We start from the raw sequence: 23,328 nt of genomic DNA on the forward strand, positions 1-23,328 counted from the left end.
GCCCCCGAGCCATGCCTAGCCAGGTGGTGATTAGGGCAGAGAACCGGTTGCTAAATAACAATGGGAACTACAAAATCCCCCCTCTCTGTCTCCCCCTCTCTCTTTGTATCTCTCTATGTCTCTCTCTCTCTCTCCCCTGTCTGTATCTCTCTCTCTCTCTCTCTCCCCACTCTGTATCTCTCTATGTGTCTCTCTCTCCCCCTCTCTCTGTATCTCTATGTCTCTCTCTCCACCCCTCTGTATCTATGACTCTCTCTCCCCCTCTCTCTGTATCTCTCTATGTCTCTCTCTCCCCCCTGTATCTCTCTATGTCTCTCTCCCCCTCTGTATCTCTCTATGTGTCTCTCTCTCCCCCTCTTTCTGTATCTCTATGTCTCTCTCTCTCTCTCTCCCCCTCTCTCTGTATCTCTCTGTGTGTGTCTCTCTCCCACCCTCTCTCTCTGTATCTCTTATGTCTCTCTCCCCCCCCCATCTCTCTGTATTTCTCTATGTCTCTCTCTCCCTCTCTCTCTGTTTATCTCTGTCTCTGGCCCGGCCTCTTCTGCATCCCCCACCATCACCCTTAGCTTTTCAGGCCAGGCCTTTGCAGCTCTCTGCACTACAGCAGAAACTCGGAGGCTCCCTCCATCCTCCCTACACAGATGTTCTCTGGGGGCTCAACGGGGAGATGCATAGCAGGGAAGGGAAGGGAAGGGAAGGGAGGGGGTGCAGCAGGGGTTCAAGGCTGGTTTGGGGCTTCCTGCCCGAAGGAAGAAAGCGGCAAAGCCAGGAGCCACTGGATCCCTGTTGCGTAGTTCTCCTCCCCTGCCTGCCAAGGGGAGGGGAATGATGAAATCCCCCGCTCTTCCAGATGAAACAAAGGCGGGCTGGCCATCCTCCCTCCTGGCCGTTTCCACCCCCCGAAGCCTCCCCGAAGCCCCTTTTCTGCCAGAGGCCGAAATTTTCATGTAGGTTGCATGAACTGCCAGAGCGCCCACCTGGGAATCAAAGGTGGCGCTGGTCAAAGGCAACCCCGAGGCTCCAGTTGCCTCCATCTCCTGCTCACCGACCGGATTCGCATAGCGCCGGTTAGCGGCTGGTCTTTTTGACCTCAGGGCCCGTGGTAGTGCTGGGCCAGATGCAATTCGGGTCAGGCGAGGGATGGAGGGTTCCCGCTCAGCGGACCCAGGCAGCCTCGTTGCCAAGTGTTCTTTGGAGGGAGCCCTGAGAGCGGCTGGCAAGGGGGATGGGCAGCAGCGGCGGGCAAGGCTAGTTCGCGGGGTGGCCGGGGGAGAGGGAGGTCAGAGCCAGACTTGGGTGGGCCCCGCCCAGCCCTAGAAGCACCGGCTGCGAGGGTTTCCCGGCGGGGAGCCGGCCGGCTGCCTACCTGCCGAGCCTAGTGGCAGGATATGGGCATCTCTGCCTTCCAAATGCGCAGTTTCTTGGAAGTAATATGGAGAGTAAATATAAGGAGCAGAAATCTGTTGAGCATAATCAGGGCTGGGAGGCTGCCATGTTGGTTTTACATCAGGAGATGGTGCTATTTTTCAATGTTTGTCAATGTTTGTCAATGTCTTTCAATGTTTTCCAATGTTTTTCATGTTTTTACCTGTCACAGGTGTGACATGTATATAATATAGATATATATAAACACGCCCGTAGTCGAATGCAATGTTGTGTCAAAATTTGAAAGCAATCGGTGAAGAACTTTCGGAGATGTGCGGTTATGTACAAATGGACATTTACATTTTTATTTATATAAATGGTCAGATAGTACAACCTCTAAAACAGTTCTTATTTGTTCTAATGGCAGTTGTCCTAAAATGTCTAAAGATACCACATTTAGGCAGACAGTTCTTGAAATAATCAGTCTTAGATTATTCAGACATTAGTAGACCTAAGAACCTGATGGCTACTTCAGTGACGAACCACATTGTTTTTAGATTACCATTTTTAGACATTAAGACTATAAAAATAAAGCTCAAAATAAATTTCCTCTATACTATGAGTTTCGGATAACATTATTTTAGAGACTGAGTCTCAGTTGTTGCTTTATAATCCTATAATAAGTAGATACTCTTCACTGAATAATCCTAAAGATGTGAGAACCACTTTGGTGTAGTGGTTAAGTCACCAGGATAGAAACCAAGAGACTGTGAGTTCTAGTCCAACCCTAGGCACAAACTCAGTGGGTGAATTGGAGCCAGACATTATCTCTCATCCCTAGGAAAATGGCAATGGCCAACCTCTTCTGAAAACTACAAGGACTAGTCCAAGTAGTTGCCAGGGGTCAAAACTGATTCATAGGCATACATATATAAAGTTTTTGCAACATACAGACTTGCTTCATCTAACATTGTACAGTAGAAACTGATATTTCCCAGTTTTCAACATAAGCGAAGAAAACTTGTATATGTAATTCATGATGTACTAAACTATGATTGGTTAAATATCTGCCAGTTAGATTTTTAATCTAACAGTTAGTTAGATTTAAAAAAAAAAAAACAATTTAATTTAAGTTACCATATTTTTCGGAGTATTAAGACACATTTCCCCCCCCAAAAGAGGGTGAAAATGTGGGTGTGTCTTATACACTGAATGTAGCCAAAAACGTGAGGCACGGAGATGGCGATAGTCTGTGGCAATCCCTGCAGCTTGGAACATCTGATTGGGGGTATTCTGGGAGGTCAATCCACCTGCCAATCAGCTGCTCGTGCTGAATCAGGCTGCAATAAGGTGCTGAAGCTGACCTGGCTGTTTGCTATTTGCTGCAAAGACTCAGAGTTTGCTGCAGTAATCACATCCAGAAAGCACACACAAGTAACTGATTCAGCAGGATCTAATAGCTTCTCTTTATATATAATATAACACATGAAGTAAATTTACAATACCAAAAGCAGGTTTTCCAACGTGGTAGTAAATACAAGCAAAACACAAGCAGAGAAGAGGAGTTTCAGTTTCAGTTTTGAGTAGCAGACTGTTTAGAGCTCAGCACAGACTCAGAACTGCAAAGCTAAGCCACGCCCAGGCTCCTTGCTGTCTCCTTCCTTGTTGCTCACACAGCAAATACTGTTTCAGTTTCAAAACAGCCTTCAACTTTCTCACACACTGGCAGGATGCTAGCCAGATGAATACCAATGGATGCTGGTAAGCAGAGGCAGATTTTTTTTTTCTTATTTTCCTCCCAAAAACTAAGATGTGTCTTATACTCTGGAACGTCTTATACTCTGAAAAATACAGTAATTTAATTTATGCAGACAGCCATCATATTTATATAGCCAACCATTTCACAAACATGACTCTGGGCAGTGTACAATAAAAAAAATGAACTGTATCAAAAGCATTTCACAAATAGAAGAATATTAATATTCAGAGACCAGGAGAGTATGAGAAAGTAGCCAATTGAAACTCTTCACAAATTAATTTTCAAAATCTTGTTTGTGTGTTTCAGATCGAAATGCTAGAGCACAAATATGGGGGCCACTTGGTCTCTCGGAGAGCAGCCTGCACAATTCAGACTGCCTTCCGCCAGTACCAGCTCAGCAAAAACTTTGAGAAGATCCGGAATTCTCTACTGGAGAGCCGCATGCCCCGGCGGATTTCCTTGAGGAAACTCCGAGTCCAGAACTCTGAAAATTTCTCTGCTGAGAAAGCTCTAGTGGAAGGCTATAACTTTGTTGGCATCCCCTTGGTAAGATCTCCCTCTTTGCCAGTAACCATTAGTGGGGCCCTGACCGAACTGGAAGACTCCTTCACTGAGCAAGTTCAATCTTTGGCCAAATCAATTGACGACGCGCTTAGCACATGGAGCCTGAAAACGATGTGCTCCCTTCAAGATGGCAGTTCCTATCAGATAAGAGAGACCTTCAGTACGAGTGCCATGCAACCAAACCAAGACTTGGACATGGAACTGAAGGACCAAGAGAAGGAGGAAGGGCTGCTGCCAGACACATTACCAAAGAGCAGCAGCACGCTCATGATGGCCTTCAGGGATGTCACTGTCCAAATAGACAACAAGAACATCTCCGTCTCCTCATCTACCTCGGTGTCTATGGCAAACTGCCTGGCTAACAGTAGTCAGGCTGGGATTTCTCCAGCTGCCAAAATAGAAGAAATCCCTGTGGAAGGGGAGAAAGAGGATAAAGATCTTCAAGTTGTTTCAGAAGGGCAGCCTGATGCTGGAGCCTTCCAGAACAGTCACCCAATAACCGAGGGGAATCTCAACACCAACGGTTTGGAGAAAGGGGAGGCTGAGCAAGACCAAATGATGATGCCAAAACTCGAGTTTGGCTCTGAAAACGGGACTGGGCAGCACAAGGGATCAGAAGCTGAAAATGTAGACAATTTGGAACAACTGAGCAGTAGCAGTACGTCCACCTCGGCGAAGTCTGCTTCAGAGTTATCCTCAAAGGAAGCCCTGCAAGCCATGATTTTGAGCCTCCCACGGTACCACTGTGAGAATCCAGCTGTCTGCAAATCCCCCACACTTTCCACGGACACCATGAGGAAACGGCTGTACCGCATTGGGCTGAATCTCTTTAACATGTAAGTGACTTAACAAGAACACCTCTTTAAAATCTCTTGTAGCTTTCCTGAGTTCATCAAAACAAGAGACTACCAGAAACAATTAGGATAGTGTTGTGGCCCGCCGGCAGCCAGCAGAGCTGGCAGCAGTCGGACAGTGAGGAGGTTGGGATGGAACTTGGGCCAGTCCTGGGGGCTGGGGAAAGCTTGGATGAGGGCTCTGCATTGGAGGCAGAGAGGGAGCTAGGCAGCAGTGAGGCAGAGGAACAACTGGAGCCCGTTCCTAGTGTGTGCATGCGCAGAGCTGCCAGAAGACAAGAGCAACTCAGAAAGCAGGGTCGACTCGGGAGTAAAGCCACACCTTGGAGGTGATTGGCCCCTCCCATAGGAAATAAAAGAGGAGCGAACAGGGAGCGGGCTTTTGCAGGAAACCATTCATTCATTCCGTGACTCTAAGAGACTCTGTGCCAAGTTTGGCCTTGTACTGCGGTTGGAAACAAGTTACGTGGCAGCTTGCCAAACGAGATAAGGTGTGTTGAGAAATATTCCTTTGAAAAACGTTTTGGACAAACCTTGCTGACTGTGAATGAACGTAATTCACAGTCGTGTAAATAAAAGAGGTTTTGCCGGTATCAATTCCTGCCTCCTTCTTATTAAGGGAGCCTAGGTCAGAACAGTTAGGTGTGGCTTATCCCAGCAGTATGATTTTCTGGTTTAGAGGTTCAGCTTTCGAAGGACCGAGGATTCTGCATGGACTTGAAGAGAAGTAATGGCTTTCCTATATTCTGCTCTGACTAGACCCAGCCTAGAATAATTGTGCCACTTCTGAGAACCATGCTTAAAAAGTATTTAAACAAACTGAATTCAAGGGATCTGGAGACTAGAAATAAGGGACTAGAAATAAGGGATACAGGTAGTCCTCAACTTATGACCACCACAATTGAGCCCAAAATTTATGAAGTGAAAAATTTGTTAAATGAGTTATGCCCCATTTTACGACTTTTTTTTGGCCACATTTGTTAAGTGAATCACTGCAGAGTAACACGGTTGGTTGTTAAGTGAATCTGGTTTCCTCATTGATTTTGCTTGTCAGAAGGTTGCAGAAGGAGGTCACATGACTCCAGGACATTGCAACTGTCATAAATGTAAGTCACTTGTCAAGCATTTGAATGTAAATCATGTGACCATGGGGATGCTGCAATGGTCATAAATATGAAAAATGGTCACTTTTTTTTTAGTGCTGTTGTAACTTCGAATGGTCACAAAAGAAACTGTTGTAAGTTGAGGACTACCTCTACTAATAGAAATTGATGGAACTTTGAATCTTTAGCTCAGAGTAGAGAAAGGGAATAACGATACTGTACCTGTCTTCGTGCAAGGATCTGGCCCACAAAAGAGGTCACCCAGAGAGTCAGGATATAGAATACTGATTTTAAATTACAGAATGGTAGATTTCAAGGAAGTGTTTGGGGGGGTTGGTGGGGAATCTTATTAGACCAATTTAATAGCAGAATAGTTCAGAGAATTGTTGGAGTTTTCTTCACTGAAAAGATTCAAGTAGAATTAAAGAGTTGATGTGGTGGCTCAGTGGCTAAGACGCTGAGCTTGTCGATCGAAAGGTTGGCAGTTCAGCAGTTCGAATCCCTAGTGCCGCGTAATGGGGTGAGTTCCCGTTACTTGTCCCAGCTTCTGCCAACCTAGCAGTTCGAAAGCACGTAAAAAAATGCAAGTAGAAAAGTAGGGACCATCTTTGGTGGGAAATGTTCCGTGCGCCTTTGGCATTTAGTCATGCCGGCCACATGATCATGGAGATGTCTTCGAACAGCACTGGCTCTTCGGCTTTGAAACGGAGATGAGCACCGCCCCCTAGAGTCAGGAACGACTAGCACGTACTGTATGTCCCTTTTTAACAGGGAGGTGTGAAATCCAAAATACCTGGGGATTTCAGATCGTCTACCCCTGACCTTGTAATAGAGACAATATTTATTCGTATCACTGTTGTGGCTACTTTTTGAACTGAATAAAGATACCACTAGTATCAGGCAGCAATGCGTTTCAGGGTTTAGTGACCATGGTTAGATAACAGATTTCCTGATGTTTTGCTTGCAATTGTGGCTGGCTGGTAACTTCAGAGGCAAGGCAGCCTGCTAATATCTCTTATAACACTTGCTTAATGAGATGTTATTTTGCATGCCCAATAACTCTACAGGGATGCTTTGAAGAATTTGAATGAATGACTGGATGAATAAATAAATAAATGACCTACTTACTCGTTTAATGGGCTTAGGTGCGAATTCATCTTTTCTCATTGTTTAATATCCATTTGAAAGGCAGCCTTAAGAAAGAAGCCATTCAGAATGCCGTGGCTAGAATAACCAGCAATGTAATAATACCATTTGTTCCTATTTAAAATCCTATATATAATCCCTTTAATTTAGTTTAGTCACCAGTGACTTGGCCTATGACTTACGCATGCTGAGGCACATAATGAATTTACGGTAAATGTTTAGAACTGGTAATATCCCACTATTTTTCACCATATGGACATATTCCCTATTTTTTTTTAATCGCAATGGCAGTCTGCATTTTCTCCTGCTTTCCCATTGGAATTAATTACCTCTTGTGCAATACCCTTGGTGATAATAATAATAAAAAAAAATGACTTCTGGTTGCCAAATGGTTCCAATGCTATTCCTTTCCTCCATAAGACTGCGTGCATGAGGTCTTAGTTAATAGGAACTGCTCCCTGCAGAGCAACAAACTTTATTGCTTTCACTAATAAATGGTAACATGTGGGGTGATATAAAACTTCCCGACAGGATTTAATGAAACCTACGGTTTACCTACAGTAGATATTCCCAAGGGAGAGCTTTCCCCGATATATGGAATTCAGCTCCTAGAATTCCTAGGCATTTATGGATGGGAATGATGGGTGTAACCCTCCATATCTAGTTGGCCTCAGGCTGGAGAAGGTTGGCCCATTACAGGTACTCCTCAACTTACCACAGTTCATTTAGTGACTGTTCAAAGTTACAGTGGCACTGAAAAACTTATGACCCTTTTCTAACATTTGCAACCATTGCTGCATCCAGTGGTGAAATCCCAATTTTTTTACTACCAGTTCGGTGGGCGTGGCGTGACTTGGTGGGCGTGACTTGGTGGGCATGGCAGGGGAAGGATACTGCAAAATCACCATTCCCACCCCACTCCAGGGGAAGGATACTGCAAAATCCCCATTCCCTCCCCGCTCCAGGGGAAGGATACTGCAAAATCCCTATTCCCGCCCCACTCCTGGGGGAAGGATATTGCAAAATCTCCATTCCCACCCCACTCTGGGGCCAGCCAGAGGTGGTATTTGCTGGTTCTCCAAACTACTCAAAATTTCCACTACCGGTTCTCCAGAACCTGTCAGAACCTGCTGGATTTCACTCCTGGGATAATCCCTATGGTCATGTGATCAAAATTTGGATGCTTGGCAACTGACTCATATTTATAACAGTTGCAGTGTCTTGGGGCTCATGTGGGGTCCCCTTTTGCGACTTTCTGACAAAGCAAAGTCAATGAGGAAGCCAGATTCACTTAACAACAGTGGCAAGAACAGTGACATGGTTGTACAATGGGCCAAGATTCATTTAACAATAGTTTCGCTTAGCAACAGAAGTTTGGGGCTCCATTGTGGTCACAAGTCGAGGATTACCTGTATATTATAAAGCGTTTGGTCCCTGGTCTTTTGTATGGCCTTTGCCAAACTCAGTTCAGGGGTGGTATTCACTTACCTTCGCTATCGGTTCGCAAATGTGAGCGCACGCGTATGTGCAGAGCATTAAAAACGGGACGTGATGACGTCCGGGCGGGTGGGCGGAGCCTCCTGCCGCCAGTGCTACCGGTTTGCCCGAACCGGATAGAACCGGCTGAATACCATCACTGGCTTCGGTTGTATAAATTCCCATATGAGAAAATTACTGGGTAATCTTCTGAATTGTGACAGCCTCCTGCGACATTGGTTGAATGTACTTATGAGTCGGCAGTTCAAACAGCAGCAACAGATGCCTTGGCGAACGGGTGGAATCCCTGGAACAGAGGAAGCCTCATTATGCAGCGTTGCTTTCATAGTGGCAATGTGTGGGCGGCCATCTCTGTAGGCAGAGGGGGAAGCCAGGAGAAGGGAAGAAATTCCACAGCATAACAACCAACTTGGTTAACTTCTCAGGGAAAAAAAAAAAAAAACGGGAAGAAAAGCTGCCAAGTTAAATCTAGAAGCGATACCGGCTGCTAATTGCTATTCCTATCACAGCATAATGCTGCAGGAATGCTGGGGCAACATTACCATGTGGCAACCTACCAATAGCCCCTGAACATTCGCCACGTTAAGACTAGCCAAGTAAATATAACCACGAACAAATGCTTCAAGTGACAATCATCTAATAACAATCAAGTGAAGCCTTCAGCTACCATCCACCAGGAATATAAATTAGGACTGATCACATTTTAAGAGTCATTATTCTGTGGAATGAACACGTTGAATCAACATAATGAGGACCCCGATTGTTGGGGGCAATATGCTAATGCTAATGCAATATGCTAATATGCTATATGCTATATGCTAACTTTGTAAACCATTTAGAGAGGGCTGTAAAGCACTATGAAGCGGTATAGAAGTCTAAATAATAATAATAATAATAATAATAATAATAATAATAATAATAATAATAATAATAATAATAATAATAATAATAATAATAATAAATGGTTGCCAATTATGTCACCACTCTTGGGTTGGTTTGACTAGGAGCAAGATAGAGAGAAAAGAAAGAAAGAAAGAAAGAAAAGAGATATTTCTTTCTTTCTTTTCTCTCTCTCTCTCTCTCTCGCTCCTAGTCAAACCAACCCAAGAGTGGTGACATAATTGGCAACCATTTATTACTATTATTATTATTATTATTATTATTATTATTATTATTATTATTATTATTATTATTATTATTATGACTTCTATACCGCTTCATAGTGCTTGATTGTTGTTAGATAATTGTCACTTGAAGCATATCCTTTCTTTCTTTCTTTCTTTCTTTCTTTCTCTTTCTTTCTTTCTTTCTTTCTTTCTTTCTTTCTTTCTTTCTTTCTTTCTTTCTTTCTTTCTTTCTTTTCTCTCTCTCTCTTTCTCTAGAGGCAGACAGACAGAGCTACATTTGTATCCCATCATTCTATCAAGCTAACGTATTATGGTAATTTATAGTTTAAAACAGGAAGGATAAGGAAAAAAACCAAGCAAATGTGTCAGGAATGAATTTCATTTCATAGATCATTACAGCATCAAGGTATTTGATGGAATAACTATGGTAACAGGCAGTTTGGGGTGAGGAAGAATACTTTCAGCTACAACCCATGGCAAACTTTTACTCATTCATCTCTTGTTCAGAAGCAATCGAAGGCAAGTAGCCCTTGTTGAGCCACTGCCTTGTTTAGCAACCGTTCACAGTTACAAAGTCGATGAAAAAGTACTTTTATGGCCAATCCTCGTATTTACAACTTTTACAGGTTTTAAAACTGGGGAAAAAAATGAAAACTCTAAGATTGTAAACACAGTTGTGATTTTACTTAGCCACCATTTTGTTAAACAAAGGAGCGATGGTCGCTCAATGAGGACTACCTGTACATAATGGAGTTATTTAAGGAAAGAAGGAGGTAAAAAGTGATTTATCACAGCCAGAGCAGACTATTATCAATTTCCTTGTTTCTTTAAGACATTGGAACATATTTTTTACCACACAGAATAACAGAGTTGGAAGGGATTTCCTGACAGTTAGAACAATTAATCAATGGAACCACTTGTCTCCAGAAGTTGTGATTGCTCCAACACTGGAAGTTTTTAAGAAGAGACTGGATAATCATTTGTCTGAAATGGTATAGGGTTTCCTGCCTAAGCAGGGGGTTGGACTAGAAGATCTCCAAGGTCCCTTCCATCTATTCTATTCTATTCTATTCTATTCTATTCTATTCTATTCTATTCTATTCTATTCTATTCTATTCTATTCTATTCTATTCTATTCTATTCTATTCTATTCTATTGCAAAGTATGATCAAAGAGGACAATAGTCCTGCCAAAGTCACATGGTTCAGCCATTTAATTTTTCATCTCTCACAGCCTTGAAATCACTGGGTTTCATTTTAAAAGCCTTTAGAAATTTATGGCAGCAGAAGAGAATGCTAGGAACCACACAAAAAATGTTTGGGAAAGGGATCACAAATAGCTTTCCAACTGCAGCTGATCCCCCACCGTTAACCAAAACCCAGAAGCTTGTTAGCATCTTTTCCAAATAATAAATTTGACTGAAAGCCATATTTTTTTGTGTGTGTGTGTGAGCTGTAGCTCATTCATCCAAAACATCTCATGATCAACTGTAGCTCACAAATGTTTAGGCCTTTTTATAAAACGTATTAGGTGTCAGACTCCTGAGCATGAGAAGAAAAGGGAAGAGAAATCTGTAAGAATCATTGTACCTCTTCAATAAGAAATTGCTAGTTTGATTACCTTGCTACCTTTCAGCCTGGGGGAAACTGCATATAAGTACTTTCTAAAGCAGAAGAGCCTATATCAGGATTTTCCCCCTCAGTGAATTTTCTGGTATTTGCTCTTTTTTCTCTAACCTTATGACACTTCCAGATGTTCTGATTTCAGAACTGAAACGAAGCAAGGCTTCAGTGGGCTTTTTCTCACAGTTAGTTCTCCCATCTACTACAGGTATTGTACTTCTTACTCTGACTAGACGTCTATAAGGTGGCTATTGACGAGTGCCTCACTCTAACCCCTCTAATAAAAATACGTATGAACACGAGCTTCTTTTCATGTCCTAAGCAAGAGAGAGTTAGCTGAATCTCCTCCGCTTGCCAAGATGGCGTACTTCCAGCTATGACAATTCTGTGTTTTAGCTCTCAGTCCTGCCTCCGGGGCATTATGTCAAGAAGCCAAAATCAGGGCATGGCAGTTGTCTTGCTCCCGTGGTTGCACTGTTCCACACATTGTTCCTCACTGGCAACCTATTTGTTCCCTGTTTGCAAAAAAAAAGAAGAAGAAGCAAAAAACGCCCTTCTTATAACTGGAGCAAAAGGAAGATGGAACCAAGCGTCATGGAAAGGATGTAGCAGTTGCTGAGAGGTTCATTCCATTCCATGAGTGGATTGGAATCAGGGCTGAAATGCTACTGGTTCGGCCCGGTTCGGCCAAAATGGTAGCGATGGTGGCGGGTGGTTTGGAAAACCGGTAGTGACAGCAGCGTGAAGCTCCGCCCACCAGCCCAGTCGTCGGAAGTAACCTGTTTTTTACCCTCTGCGCATGCACTTCTGAACCGGTAGGGAAGGTAAGTAGATTTCACCCCTGATTGGAATCCATGGGTGGCACTGCCATCTATTGTGCAACTGTGGAAAAGGCCAGGGTTTACATGGCCTTGTCAGAAGAATAATTTGGGGTGGCACAAGACTAAATAAAAATAACCACTCTGAGGAAAGAAGGAATACTTATTCCTAAAAGCAAAGAGTTTGACTTTAGGGGCATCTGCAGAGAAATGGGGTACAGTGACATAGTTATATAAGGGAACTTGTGAGAGTGTCTAGGGTGACACTTGAGGGGCATGTGTTTGTCTCTGTGTGTGTATTCTTGTGAACATGCAGTTCTGCTGGGAAATCTAATTTAATTAACTCTGTGTTTATGGACCTTCTCCTTTGATATGTGGATTAGGTCTAGATAATGGGGTTTGAGGGGACATGGTAGCTCAGTGGCTAAGATGCTGAGCTTGTTGATTGAAAGGTCAGCAGTTCAGCGGTTCGAATCCCTAGCGCTGCATAATGGGGTGAGTTCCAGTGACTTGTCCCAGCTTCTGCCAACCTAGCAGTTCGAAAGCACGTAAAAAATGCAAGTAGAAAAATAGGGACCACCTTTGGTGGGAAGGTAACAGCGTTCCCTGCGCCTTTGGCGTTTAGTCATGCCAGCCACATGACCACGGAGACGTCTTCGGACAGCGCTGGCTCTTTGGCTTTGAAATGGAGATGAGCATCGACCCTTAGAGTCGGAACGACTAGCACATATGTGAGAGGGGAACCTTCACCTTTAATGGGGTTTGAGATAGTTTAAGTAAAAGATTTTCTCCCGTTAGCTATTTCGTACTTGATTAATTTACTTTCAGCTTGACGGTCAATTATCTAGTGGAGACTCTGATTCTCAGCCCGTTGTGGATTCTGTTCATGTTTTAAGGGAAGATGGAAACAGTATAAAGAGTAAAATATATTTTGATATAAAACTGCTCACAGCCTCTTCTTAGACAAGAATTGTGTTCTAAGCAAAATTATAAGGATCCATCTCACCTTTATTTCCCTGCTCTTTGCAGAAATCCAGACAAGGGGATCCAGTTCCTGATCTCTCGAGGTTTCATACCAGATACACCGATTGGAGTGGCCCATTTCCTGTTGCAGCGTAAGGGACTCAGCCGACAAATGATCGGGGAATTTCTGGGAAACAGCAAGAAACAATTCAACAGAGATGTCCTGGAGTAAGTGTCCATCACCTGCTTCCTCTACCCCATCACCAGCCACACTTTCTGCTATTAACCGTGGTTAAGAATGTTCCTATAGGTCAGATCTGGGTATTTTGCACCCCCTGGAGCACATCTGGCTCTTTGGCCATCCCTGTCTGGCCTGCATAAAGTTAATTGGAAATTAGAAATCACTTTGTGCTATGCACACAATATACATTGCTTTTATTTTGAAGGCGACTGCTTTTTCTTTTTCAATTTATGTACATGTGTGCATGCGTACTTATCCACCTTGGTTGGATAAGTACCCTATTGGTTCGGCCCTCCAGAATAGAATAGAATAGAATAGAATAGAATAGAATAGAATAGAATAGAATAGAATAGAATAGAATAGAATAGAATAGAATAGAATAGAATAGAATTCTTTATTGGCCAAGTGTGATTGGACACAAAACAAGGAATTTGTCTTAGGTGTATATGCTGTCATTGTACATAAGGAAAATAAAATACATTCATCAAGAATAAAAAGATACAACACTTAGTGATAGTCAAGGTTACTAATAAGCTATCAAATCGTACTAGGAAACAAGTAAAAACAATATAAATTGAAAGATAAAAGCAACATGGTTATAGTCATAAGTGGGAAGAGATAGATACTAGTAAGGAAGAGAAGAACAATAGTAATGCAGTCTTAGTAAATTATTTGACAGTGCTGTGGGAGTTAATTGTTTAGTAGCATGATGGCATTCGGGGAAAAAAACTGTCCTTGTGTCTAGTTGTTCTGGTGTGCAGTGCCCTATAGCGTCTTTTTGAGGATAGAAGTTGAAACAATTTATGTCCAGGAAGTGAGGGGTCACATCCATGAAAAACAGTCCCAGTTTTTCATGGATATGACCCCCTCACATCCTGGACATAAATTTTCATGTGGCCCCTTTGAAAAATGAATTGCCCACCCCTGCTATAGATATATACTTCAGTTGCTACCTGCTTCCCTACTAGCTCCTGTTTTTCAGAAACCTTGTAAGATTTGCTGCTCGTTTTTATGTGGGGAACGTGGGGAACAATCCAACTGAATCAGCACTGCAGAAAGAATATGAGAGCAGCAGCTCATCACCAGGAGAAATAAACTGGCTGTACAGTTTGTTTTACAGAAATGAATTAAGGGAGGCACATCAAGGGAGGGAGGGGATGGAGGAAGGATGTTGTGCTTGCCGCAGGACAGTGAACAGCCTGGCTTCTCGGTTGTCCTCTTGCAAAAAGTCTACTCCACAATTTATTATAGAGTTTGGAGCATTTTAGCGCTTTGTCCACAAGTTAAATAAGGTTTCAGTGCTGGTAAATCACATACTTAAAGCAGCGATGACATCACAGAGAAGGGAAACACTGTGAGGAATTGAAATGCAGTGTAGTTGTGGTTCTGTTTACAAGCTTAGCTCCTTATGATAAATAGTAAACTGAATCTTTATCCTCCTACTTCCAGGTTTTCTTTTTGTCTGTATATTTGATCTGTGTCAAGCCGGAGGACATCACCCTAGTGATATTCTTGAATAGAAATATATATTTGAAAAAATTTCAGCCAGAAACAATGGAGGCAGCAAAGAAAGCTGGGAAGAATGGACGAGTTGTTTTTTTACTACTACTGTGTTTCCCCGAAAATAAGACCCTGTCTTCTATTTTTTTGAATTCTGAAATAAGCGCTTGGCCTTATTGCCATGCACTCAAAAACCAAATTGGACTTATTATCAGGGGATGTCTTATTTTGGGGGAGACAGGGTAGGTAGACTCTAAGCAGCTATAACAAAAGTTTAATCTGCTTACCATCAAAGACATGGCTGTGCTCAATTGCTCTGTGATTAACAAAGCAAAAGGAAAGAGCAAAGTGTCCTTAGGTGGCTCTAGGCAGCACGAATCTTTAAGCGAGGAGAACATCAACTCATTGTCAACCGGTTATCAATGGCCATTAACAGCAACCTGTTTGCCTGACATTGTCAAACTGATTTTCCTCCTCTGTCACTTTTCTCCACTTCATTTCTACCTGCTGGAGACAAAAAGATTGCTCGGTCCTGGGTCCTTAGGGGAAAGGGTTTTACTTCACTTGCTCTCATCCTGGGGTAGATGTACCTACTCGAGTCCGAGATTTCTTGTTTGGGCTTGCCCTTGCTTTTCTCCCTTCCTTTCCCTTTATCTGGGTTCTTGCCAGGGGTGCTATTAAGCAGGTTTTGGAGAACCGGTTGCATAAATTTTGAGTAGTTCGGAGAACCGGCAAATACCATCTCTGACTGGCCCCAGAGTGGGGTGGGAATGGAGATTTTGCAGTATCCTTCCCAGTGGTGAAATCCAATTTTTTTTACTACCGGTTCTATGGGTGTGACTTGGTAGATTTGGTGTGGCTTGGTGGGCGTGGCTTGGTGGGCGTGGCAGGGGAAGGATACTGCAAAATCTCCATTTCCACCCCACTCTGGGGCCAGCCAGTGGTAGTATTTGCCAGTTCTCCGAACTGCTCAAAATTTCCACTACCAGTTTTCTGAACTGCTCAAAATTTCTGCTACCGGTTCTCCAGAACCTGTCAGAACCTGCTGGATTTCACCCCGATCCTTCCCCTAGAGTGGGATGGGAATGGAGATTTTGCAGTATCCTTTCCCTGCCACGCCCACCAAGCCACGCCCACAGAACTGGTAGTAAGGAAATTTGAATTCCACTGGTTCTTACATTGTGCTAAGCCAGGATGTGGTGGGCCTGTTTGCTTAGTGTATGTGGTTTGTAAGTCATGGTTATGGCTTAACATGTTACATGATTCTGATCAGCTGGGACTAATTCAACAAACCATGATTAATATAATGGAAGTTTAGCCCAGTATATGAATTTCATCTCTCCACTCTCTTTTCCATTTCTTTTTTTCTGAGTGAGAGGAGTAAAGTTTGCATTATTTAGTAGACCTGCAAGAAGCAAAGATTTAGTACATGGCATGCTTCAGTCTTGCCTGCAGCTGTTCTGCTTGTCATAACAGAGCTATTATTTTCCTCCATGGTGAGGACAGTCTGGTTCAAAATGAGCAACATTTGAATTCCTGGTAATTTCTTTTTTTATGATAGCTAAGATATGGGTTCTACCAGTCCTACATAGAACAGCAATTGCATCAAAAAAATGGAAAGTATTAAAATAGTGATGTATGTATATATTTCATTTTAAATACTGACCTCTGATAGCTTGTTGTTGTTAGTTGCAAAGTCGTATCTGACCCATCGCAACCTCATGGACAACATTCCTCCAGACCTTCCTGTCCTCTACCATCCTCTGGAGTCCATTTAAGCCCATGCCTACTGCTTCAGTGACTCCATCCAGCCACCTCGTTCTCTGCCGTCCCCTTCTTCTTTTGCCCTCAATCTTTCCCAGAGGCTCTTCTCCAGTGAGTCCTTCCTTCTCATTAGGTGGCCAAAGTATTTGAGTTTCATCTTCAGGATCTGGCCTTCTAAAGAGCAGTCAGGATTGATCTCCTCTAGGACTGACCGGTTTGATCGCCTTGCAGTCCAAGGAGTCTTTTCCAGTACCATAGTTCAAAGGCCTCAATTCTTTGGCGCTCAGCCTTTCTTATGGTCCAACTTTCACAGCCATACATTGCAACTGGGAAAACCATGGCCTGATAGCATAATAGCATTCAATTTGTTAAGTCTGTAATTTCAAAGAATAGAATAGAATATAGAATAGAATATAGAATAGAATATAGAATAGAGAATAGAGAATAGAGAATAGAGAATAGAGAATAGAATAGAATGTAGAATGTAGAATGTAGAATTTAAAATAGAATAGAATATAGAATAGAATGTAGAATGTAGAATATAGAATAGAGTAGAGTAGAGTAGAGTAGAGTAGAGTAGAATAGAATAGAATAGAATAGAATAGAATAGAATAGAATAGAATAGAATAGAATAGAATAGAATAGAATAGAATAGAATAGAATAGAATACTTTATTGGCCAAGTGTGATTGGACACACAAGGAATTTGTCTCTGGTGCAGAAGCTCTTGGTGTGCATGCAAAGCAACTGAGTAATAAAAATCATAATAATGATACCAATAAGAGGGGGTAGTAAAGATGAGAAGGATAATAATAATATTACAGCCATACAACATGCACAAATATACTTAGACATAAGACAATACTTTGAGAATTTCTTCTTATGGTATCCCAATACAATCAAACTTAAAGACCTAAGATAAGGTAGAGAGTCTAATTACCTTGCTTAGAAACAGTATATAATAGTTAAAATTCCAAAAGAGGTACAGGATTTTTTTTTTTAAAAAAATCACAGTTTGTTAGAAAGTAGGAGGAGGAAACACATATAGCAGTAAGCCAAAATAACAAGGGATCACAGTTCGCAAAGAATGGGTTAGCAGATCCCACTAAACTAAAAACATACAAGTCACATTTGCATTGAATGTTACATGCACGTACCACACGTCAACGTTGTAATAGAAGAGAAAAGGAATACATGTTGTTGGAGAAGAAAACAGCGGCATGCAAATTCCTTTGAAGCTTTTTTTTTTTTTAGAAATAATGATTGTGACAAGAGTGGCATCATTATGTCTGCCTCTGCTATCTTTATCTCTTCATCCCCTTCCTTTCGACCTCTTGTTTGTCCTTGCGTGTCATCATTTTGCCCCGATTCCATTCGACTTTTGTTCCTTCCATTATGTCCTACAAATGTCGTATTCTTTGCATTCATTCATAAACCGTAAGGAGTGGATGATTCATGCCATGAACCATGAACAGGGTGGGGTGTTTGTTCTGTTAGCAGAGAGATCTCTGGGAAGGTCAGATGCAACTGTCTGCTTCAATTTCTATTCAGCGTAGGGTTATTTTTTCAAATGCAAGAGACATTCTGGTTAATGGGAGCAGGCTGCTTTTCAGACCGGGGCAATCTTTTCTGATGGTTTTTTCCTGGAGGACTAGACTCCGTTCATCATCTGGAATTTGTAACTCCTCTGGAAAATTGGCTGAAAGAAGTCAATCTGGTTTACAGAAAATGGCCCTGAGTCTTGCTGTTTATGTGGCAGGAAGAAGGAGGGTCAACTTAAAAAGCAGGTACAGAGTGTTCATTGTCAGAACATCATAATCACAACAATACAGTACAGTGCACTTTGTGGTCTCTAGCTATTAAGCTTTACAGCTTACGCTTGTTTGCAGTGCCTTGTCTAAATTGACTGAGTTGCATTGAGTTGAATGTGAACTCATCAGCTCTCCTATTTTGAGAGAGGGAGGGAGAGAGAGAGGGAGGGAGGGAGGGAGGGAGAGGACTTGGTTATCTTTTTAAATTCACACATCAACCTTTATGATGCCCCTTGCTAATCAAAACAAATGGCTTTTAAGGAGAAAACCACAAAATCTGCTACTTAGGGGAAATGGTTTGCAAATCTTCTGCCATGGACAAAATGGCAATAAAAATGATATGAACATTGGGGGGTGGGGGGTGGGGGCAGTGGAGGGGGAAATCAACAACATTCTTCTACATCTTATAGACTTTTTTTTTTAAAAAAAAATTCAGAATGGGTAACTGAAAAATAAAAAAGTAGGAGAAATAAAAACGGTTGGATTCACAAAAATGAGAGGCTGCAGGAAAGGTTTTACACCTGGGCAGGAAAAACCAAAAGGTACAAGTACAGATTAGGTGAAACCTGGCTCACAAACAGTAACTGTGAGAGGGTCCTTGGCAGAGGTGGGTTTCAGCAGGTTCTGACCAGTTCTGGAGAACCGGTAGGGGAAATTTTGAGTAGTTCGGAGAACCGGCAAATTCTGGTTTGATTTGATCTGTATTTTCTGAATGCTGGTCATCCTTCTGCTTTAGCGACAAGACTGAGAGTGTAGCCACAAGACTGAGAGTGCCATTCTGATAGTTTCAATGCAGGAGAAGCTCAGGGAAGCAATAGGTTGGCTGATTTCTCCTCCCACCAACATCCCCGTTTCTATTTCCTACCATTCTTCTTTCACCTGCCCAATACTTTTGAGATATCTAGCTCTGATCCTTTTTTTACATCCAGGTCTTTGATTCTGCAACATTTTATATAAGGAGAGTAACATGCACGGTCAAAGTGATTGGCGAACATCAAACAGTACTTAAATTGTTGGTATTCCCCATGGGGGATTGATTGGTGAGTAGGGATTTGACAAATGTGAGCGCTCCTTCACATCGTTTCTCCCTCCCCCCCACCTCTTGCTATCTGGAGAGAAGAAACAGCTACTTATTAATATGTTTGTGTCTTGTGGTTTTAAGAGTTTCCACCTGGTTGCTTCTCTGTATCCTCCCTGAGCGTGAGCTGCAAGTTCATTACAGATGCTTTTAGTTGGAAGACGTCTCCCGCTGTATTGTCACCTGAGCGGAAAAAGCTTGAAAATAGGTCACTTCCCTTGGCTGAGCAGATCCTCCATCCATATGAATACAGCTGCTTCCTGCCTTCCCCCAAACCTTTTGCCTCAGTCTCCGGTGCAGGGAATGAGCCTGGCTCTAGGTGCTTTGTGACAGAACAGATAGCAGGAGGATGCTTTTTGCTGATGGGACGAAAGTTCTCCCTGCTTGCGCCATCAGTGGGCACAAAGGGCAGGAGCTGAAACGGCAGAAAAAGTGGCTCAGGAAGACAGTTTTGGATTCCATTCCTCTTCAAAAGGAATAAATCTTTCGGTGTCCCTTCATTTTTTTTTTTTTTGCACTCTCTGTGAGATCAGAAAGTTCAGAAGGGATATTCTGAATTTAAAAGAGATCTTCTCAAAAGTTATTGTAAGGGAACTTCAACCATCAGCCAATAGTTATCAAACCACATATGTTTTTCTAATGGTGAACATCCTGCGTATATAATTCCACAGCAGTCATTTGGTTCCTTATAGAATAGAATAGAATAGAATAGAATAGAATAGAATAGAATAGAATAGAATAGAATAGAATAGAATAGAATAGAACAGAACAGAACAGAACAGAACAGAACAGAACAGAACAGAGTAGAAGAGTTGGAAGGGACCTTGGAGGTCTTCTAGTCCAACCCCCTGTTTAGGCAGGAAACCCTACACCACTTCAGACAAATGGTTTCCAACATCTTCTTAAAAACTTCCAGTGTTGGAGCATTTACAACTTCTGGAGGCAAGTTGTTCCACTGATTAATTGTTCTAACTGTCAGGAAATTTCTCCTTAGTTCTAGGTTGCTTCTCTCCTTGATTAGTTTCCACCCATTGCTTCTTGTCCAGCCCTCAGGTGCTTTGGAGAATAGCTTGACTTCCTCTTCTTTGTGGCAGCCCCTGAGATATTGGAACACTGCTATCATGTCTCCCCTAGTCCTTCTTTTCATTGAACTAGACATACCCAGTTCCTGCAGCCGTTCTTCATATGTTTTAACCTCCAGTCCTCTAATCATCTTTGTTGCTCTTCTCTGCACTCTTTCTAGAGTCTCCACATCTTTTCTACATCGTGGGGACCAAAACTGGATGCAGTATTCCAAGTGTGGCCTGACCAAGGCATTATAAAGTGGTATTAACACTTCACGTGATCTTGATTCTATCCCTCTGTTTATGCAGCCTTTTAAAGATATAAAAAGACAGTACAGATAATCCTCAACTTACAACCATTTGTTTCGTGACTTCTCAAAGTTACAACAGCATGGGAAAAAAGTGACTTACAAGTTACAACCCGTTTTCATGCTTATGACCATTGTAACATCCCCATGGTCATGTGATTAAAATTCAGGCGCTTGGCAACTGGCATGTATTTACAACCGTTGCACTGTCCTGGGGTCATGTGATTGCCATTTGTAACCTTCCCAGCTGACTTTTGACAAGCAAAGTCAATGGGGGAAAGCCAGATTCATTTAAAAACCACATGGTTCACTTAACAACTCAGTGTTTTGCTTAACAACTTTGACAAAAAGATGGCAACATGGAGCATGACTCCTTTAACCACTGCCTTGCTTAGCAATGGAAATGTTGGGCTCAAGTGTCTTTGTAAGACAAGGACTGCTGGTAATTTGGCCTCCAATTTGCTGTTGGCAGCTTTTCTTCCTCTGGGAAAGACACTCCTAATTGGCCTTGTTCTTTTTTTAAAAATTGCATTCTTAGAGTGATTTAGATTTTTTTCTGAATTTAGATTCTAGAATATATTGGTGGTCCTCACTTAGCCATTAAACCATAATTGGTTTAATGTTTTATTAAGAGCTTTGCATAAAATATTAAAAACTAGCAAGAACTAATAAAAGTAAAAGGGGGAAAGGAAAAAGATAGGAAAAAAATATCTCACAATCTCTCTTTGATCCAGAGAGATTTCACCCACCAGTGTCTGCCCCCCAGCCAGTATTTCTCTATTGTAATATTTCTTCGCTCCTCTGGAGATGTCAGTCTGTTGTAATTCTTCACCAGAATCTTAGCAACCACAATTGGGATGAACAACTCAGCTGCAAAGTAGAAATAGAAATAGAATAACAGAGTTGGAAGGGACCGTGGAGGTCTTCTAGTCCAACCCCCTGCTTAAGCAGGAAAGCCTACACCACTTCAGACAAATGGTTATGCAACCTCTTCTTTAAAACTTCCAGTGTTGGAGCATTCACAACCTCTGGAGGCAAGTTGTCTTACTGATTAATTGTTCTAACTGTCAGGAAATTTCTCCTTAGTTCTAGGTTGCTTCTCTCCTTGATTAGTTTCCACCTATTGCTTCTTGTCCTACCCTCAGATGCTTTGGAGAATAGGTTGACTCCCACAATTTGGACAACTTAAAAGTTTCTCTACTACTTCAATTTTAAAAAAATTGAAGTAGTAGATCTTCCCAGATCTTATCTCTTCTACTTCTTCTTGTTAGTTGTGAAGTCGTATCCGACTCATCGCAACCCCATGGACAACGTTCCTCCAGGCCTTCCTGTCCTCTACCATCCTCTGGAGTCCATTTAAGCCCACGCCTACTGCTTCACTGACTCCATCCAGCCACCTCATTCTCTGCTGTTCTCTTCTTCTTTTGCCCTCAATCATTCCCAGCATTAGGCTCTTCTCCAGTGAGTACTTCCTTCTAATTAGGTGTCCAAAGTGTTTGAGTTTCATCTTCAGGATCTGGCCTTCTAAAGAGCAGTCAGGGTTGATCTCCTGTAGAACTAACCAGTTTGATCGCCTTGCAGTCCAAGGGACTCGCAGGAGTCTTCTCCAGCACCATAGTTCAATGGCCTCAATTCTTTGGCGCTCAGCCTTTCTTATGGTCCAACTTTCACAGCCATACATTGCAATTGGGAAAACCATAGCCTTAACTATACACACTTTTGTTGGCCGGGTGAGGACTCTGCTTTTTAGTATGCTGTCTAGATTTGCCATAACTTTCCTCCCTAGGAGCAAGCGTCTTTTAATTTCTTGGCTCCAGTCCCCATCTGCGGTGATCTTGGAGCCTCTTATCTCTTATCAAATTGCAAAAACACATCATTCAGTCCTAATCAGCAAAAGTCTATTAAAAGCTCACAGAAATATTAACACATGTATTTTAATCTTAATCAAAAAATTCAGTGTTATATTCCAAACCTATCATTTTCTCTGAAAAATGAAGCAAAAGAAATTTCTCCCACCTCTAAACCTATCTTTAAAGTCTCATCATTCAGTCCCTAGTCAAAAGCAGATCCCACTTACAGCTACCAGAAACCACAACACATATATTTTAACCTTAACTCCTAACAGCCTTAATCTTCACTTCACTCAAATGTTGTAGGATTTGATTTCTGCTTTGTCCCATCACACAAAGTTCTTCAAGGCTTTTAACAAGCCTCTTTTGTAAATCCAGTAGGAAAAAAAAATTATCCAGGTCACTCTCTTGGTTTGTCATTTGTATTTCCCTTTTAAATTTAAAACCTCAGACAATTTCTTTTGTAGGCACAGTGAAGCATCCTTTTCTAAATCATTCCCTTGCCCTGTCAGTTGTAAATCCACTTTCGATACCATCTCTATCTTGTCAGATAAAATTTGTTCTATATCTGACATTTCTTCAATAACATCTTTTGGACATAGGCTGTCCACGGAAGCAGATATTATAACTGACATATACTTGGAGCTTTTTGTGACATCTTTCTTTTTCTCTTTCCTCTTTCAAACCGTGGGAGACTCCTATGGGCCCATTCACTGGCATCTTTCAGATCTGGGCCTCGGCCATTTAACAGATTAACAGAGTTGGAAGGGACCTTGTAAGTCATCTAGTCCAACCCCGCCCAAACAGGAGTCCCTACTACACCATTTTAACAGATTAACAGTTGGAAGGGACCTTATGGGTAGGATGGATTTGATTTAAATCGAGTCGATTTAAA

General features: G+C 42.1%; 1 protein-coding gene across 1 annotated transcript in view; it reads left to right on the forward strand.

The window, feature by feature from the left end:
- The first annotated feature begins 3,436 nt into the window (after window positions 1-3,436).
- Window positions 3,437-23,328, forward strand: part of IQSEC3 (IQ motif and Sec7 domain ArfGEF 3) — a 65,032-nt gene continuing 45,140 nt past the window's right edge. Inside the window, exons 1-2 of the mRNA XM_070947128.1 lie at window positions 3,437-4,524; window positions 12,885-13,046. Of these exons, the coding sequence (XP_070803229.1) occupies window positions 3,437-4,524; window positions 12,885-13,046 (1,250 nt within the window). The remainder of the gene's footprint in view (window positions 4,525-12,884; window positions 13,047-23,328) is intronic.

The sequence above is a fragment of the Pituophis catenifer genome, unplaced genomic scaffold (genome assembly GCF_029215685.1).
Source record: "Pituophis catenifer annectens isolate HBS135680 unplaced genomic scaffold, rPitCat1.0.hap2 SCAF_7, whole genome shotgun sequence".
Taxonomy (NCBI): Eukaryota; Metazoa; Chordata; class Lepidosauria; order Squamata; family Colubridae; genus Pituophis; species Pituophis catenifer.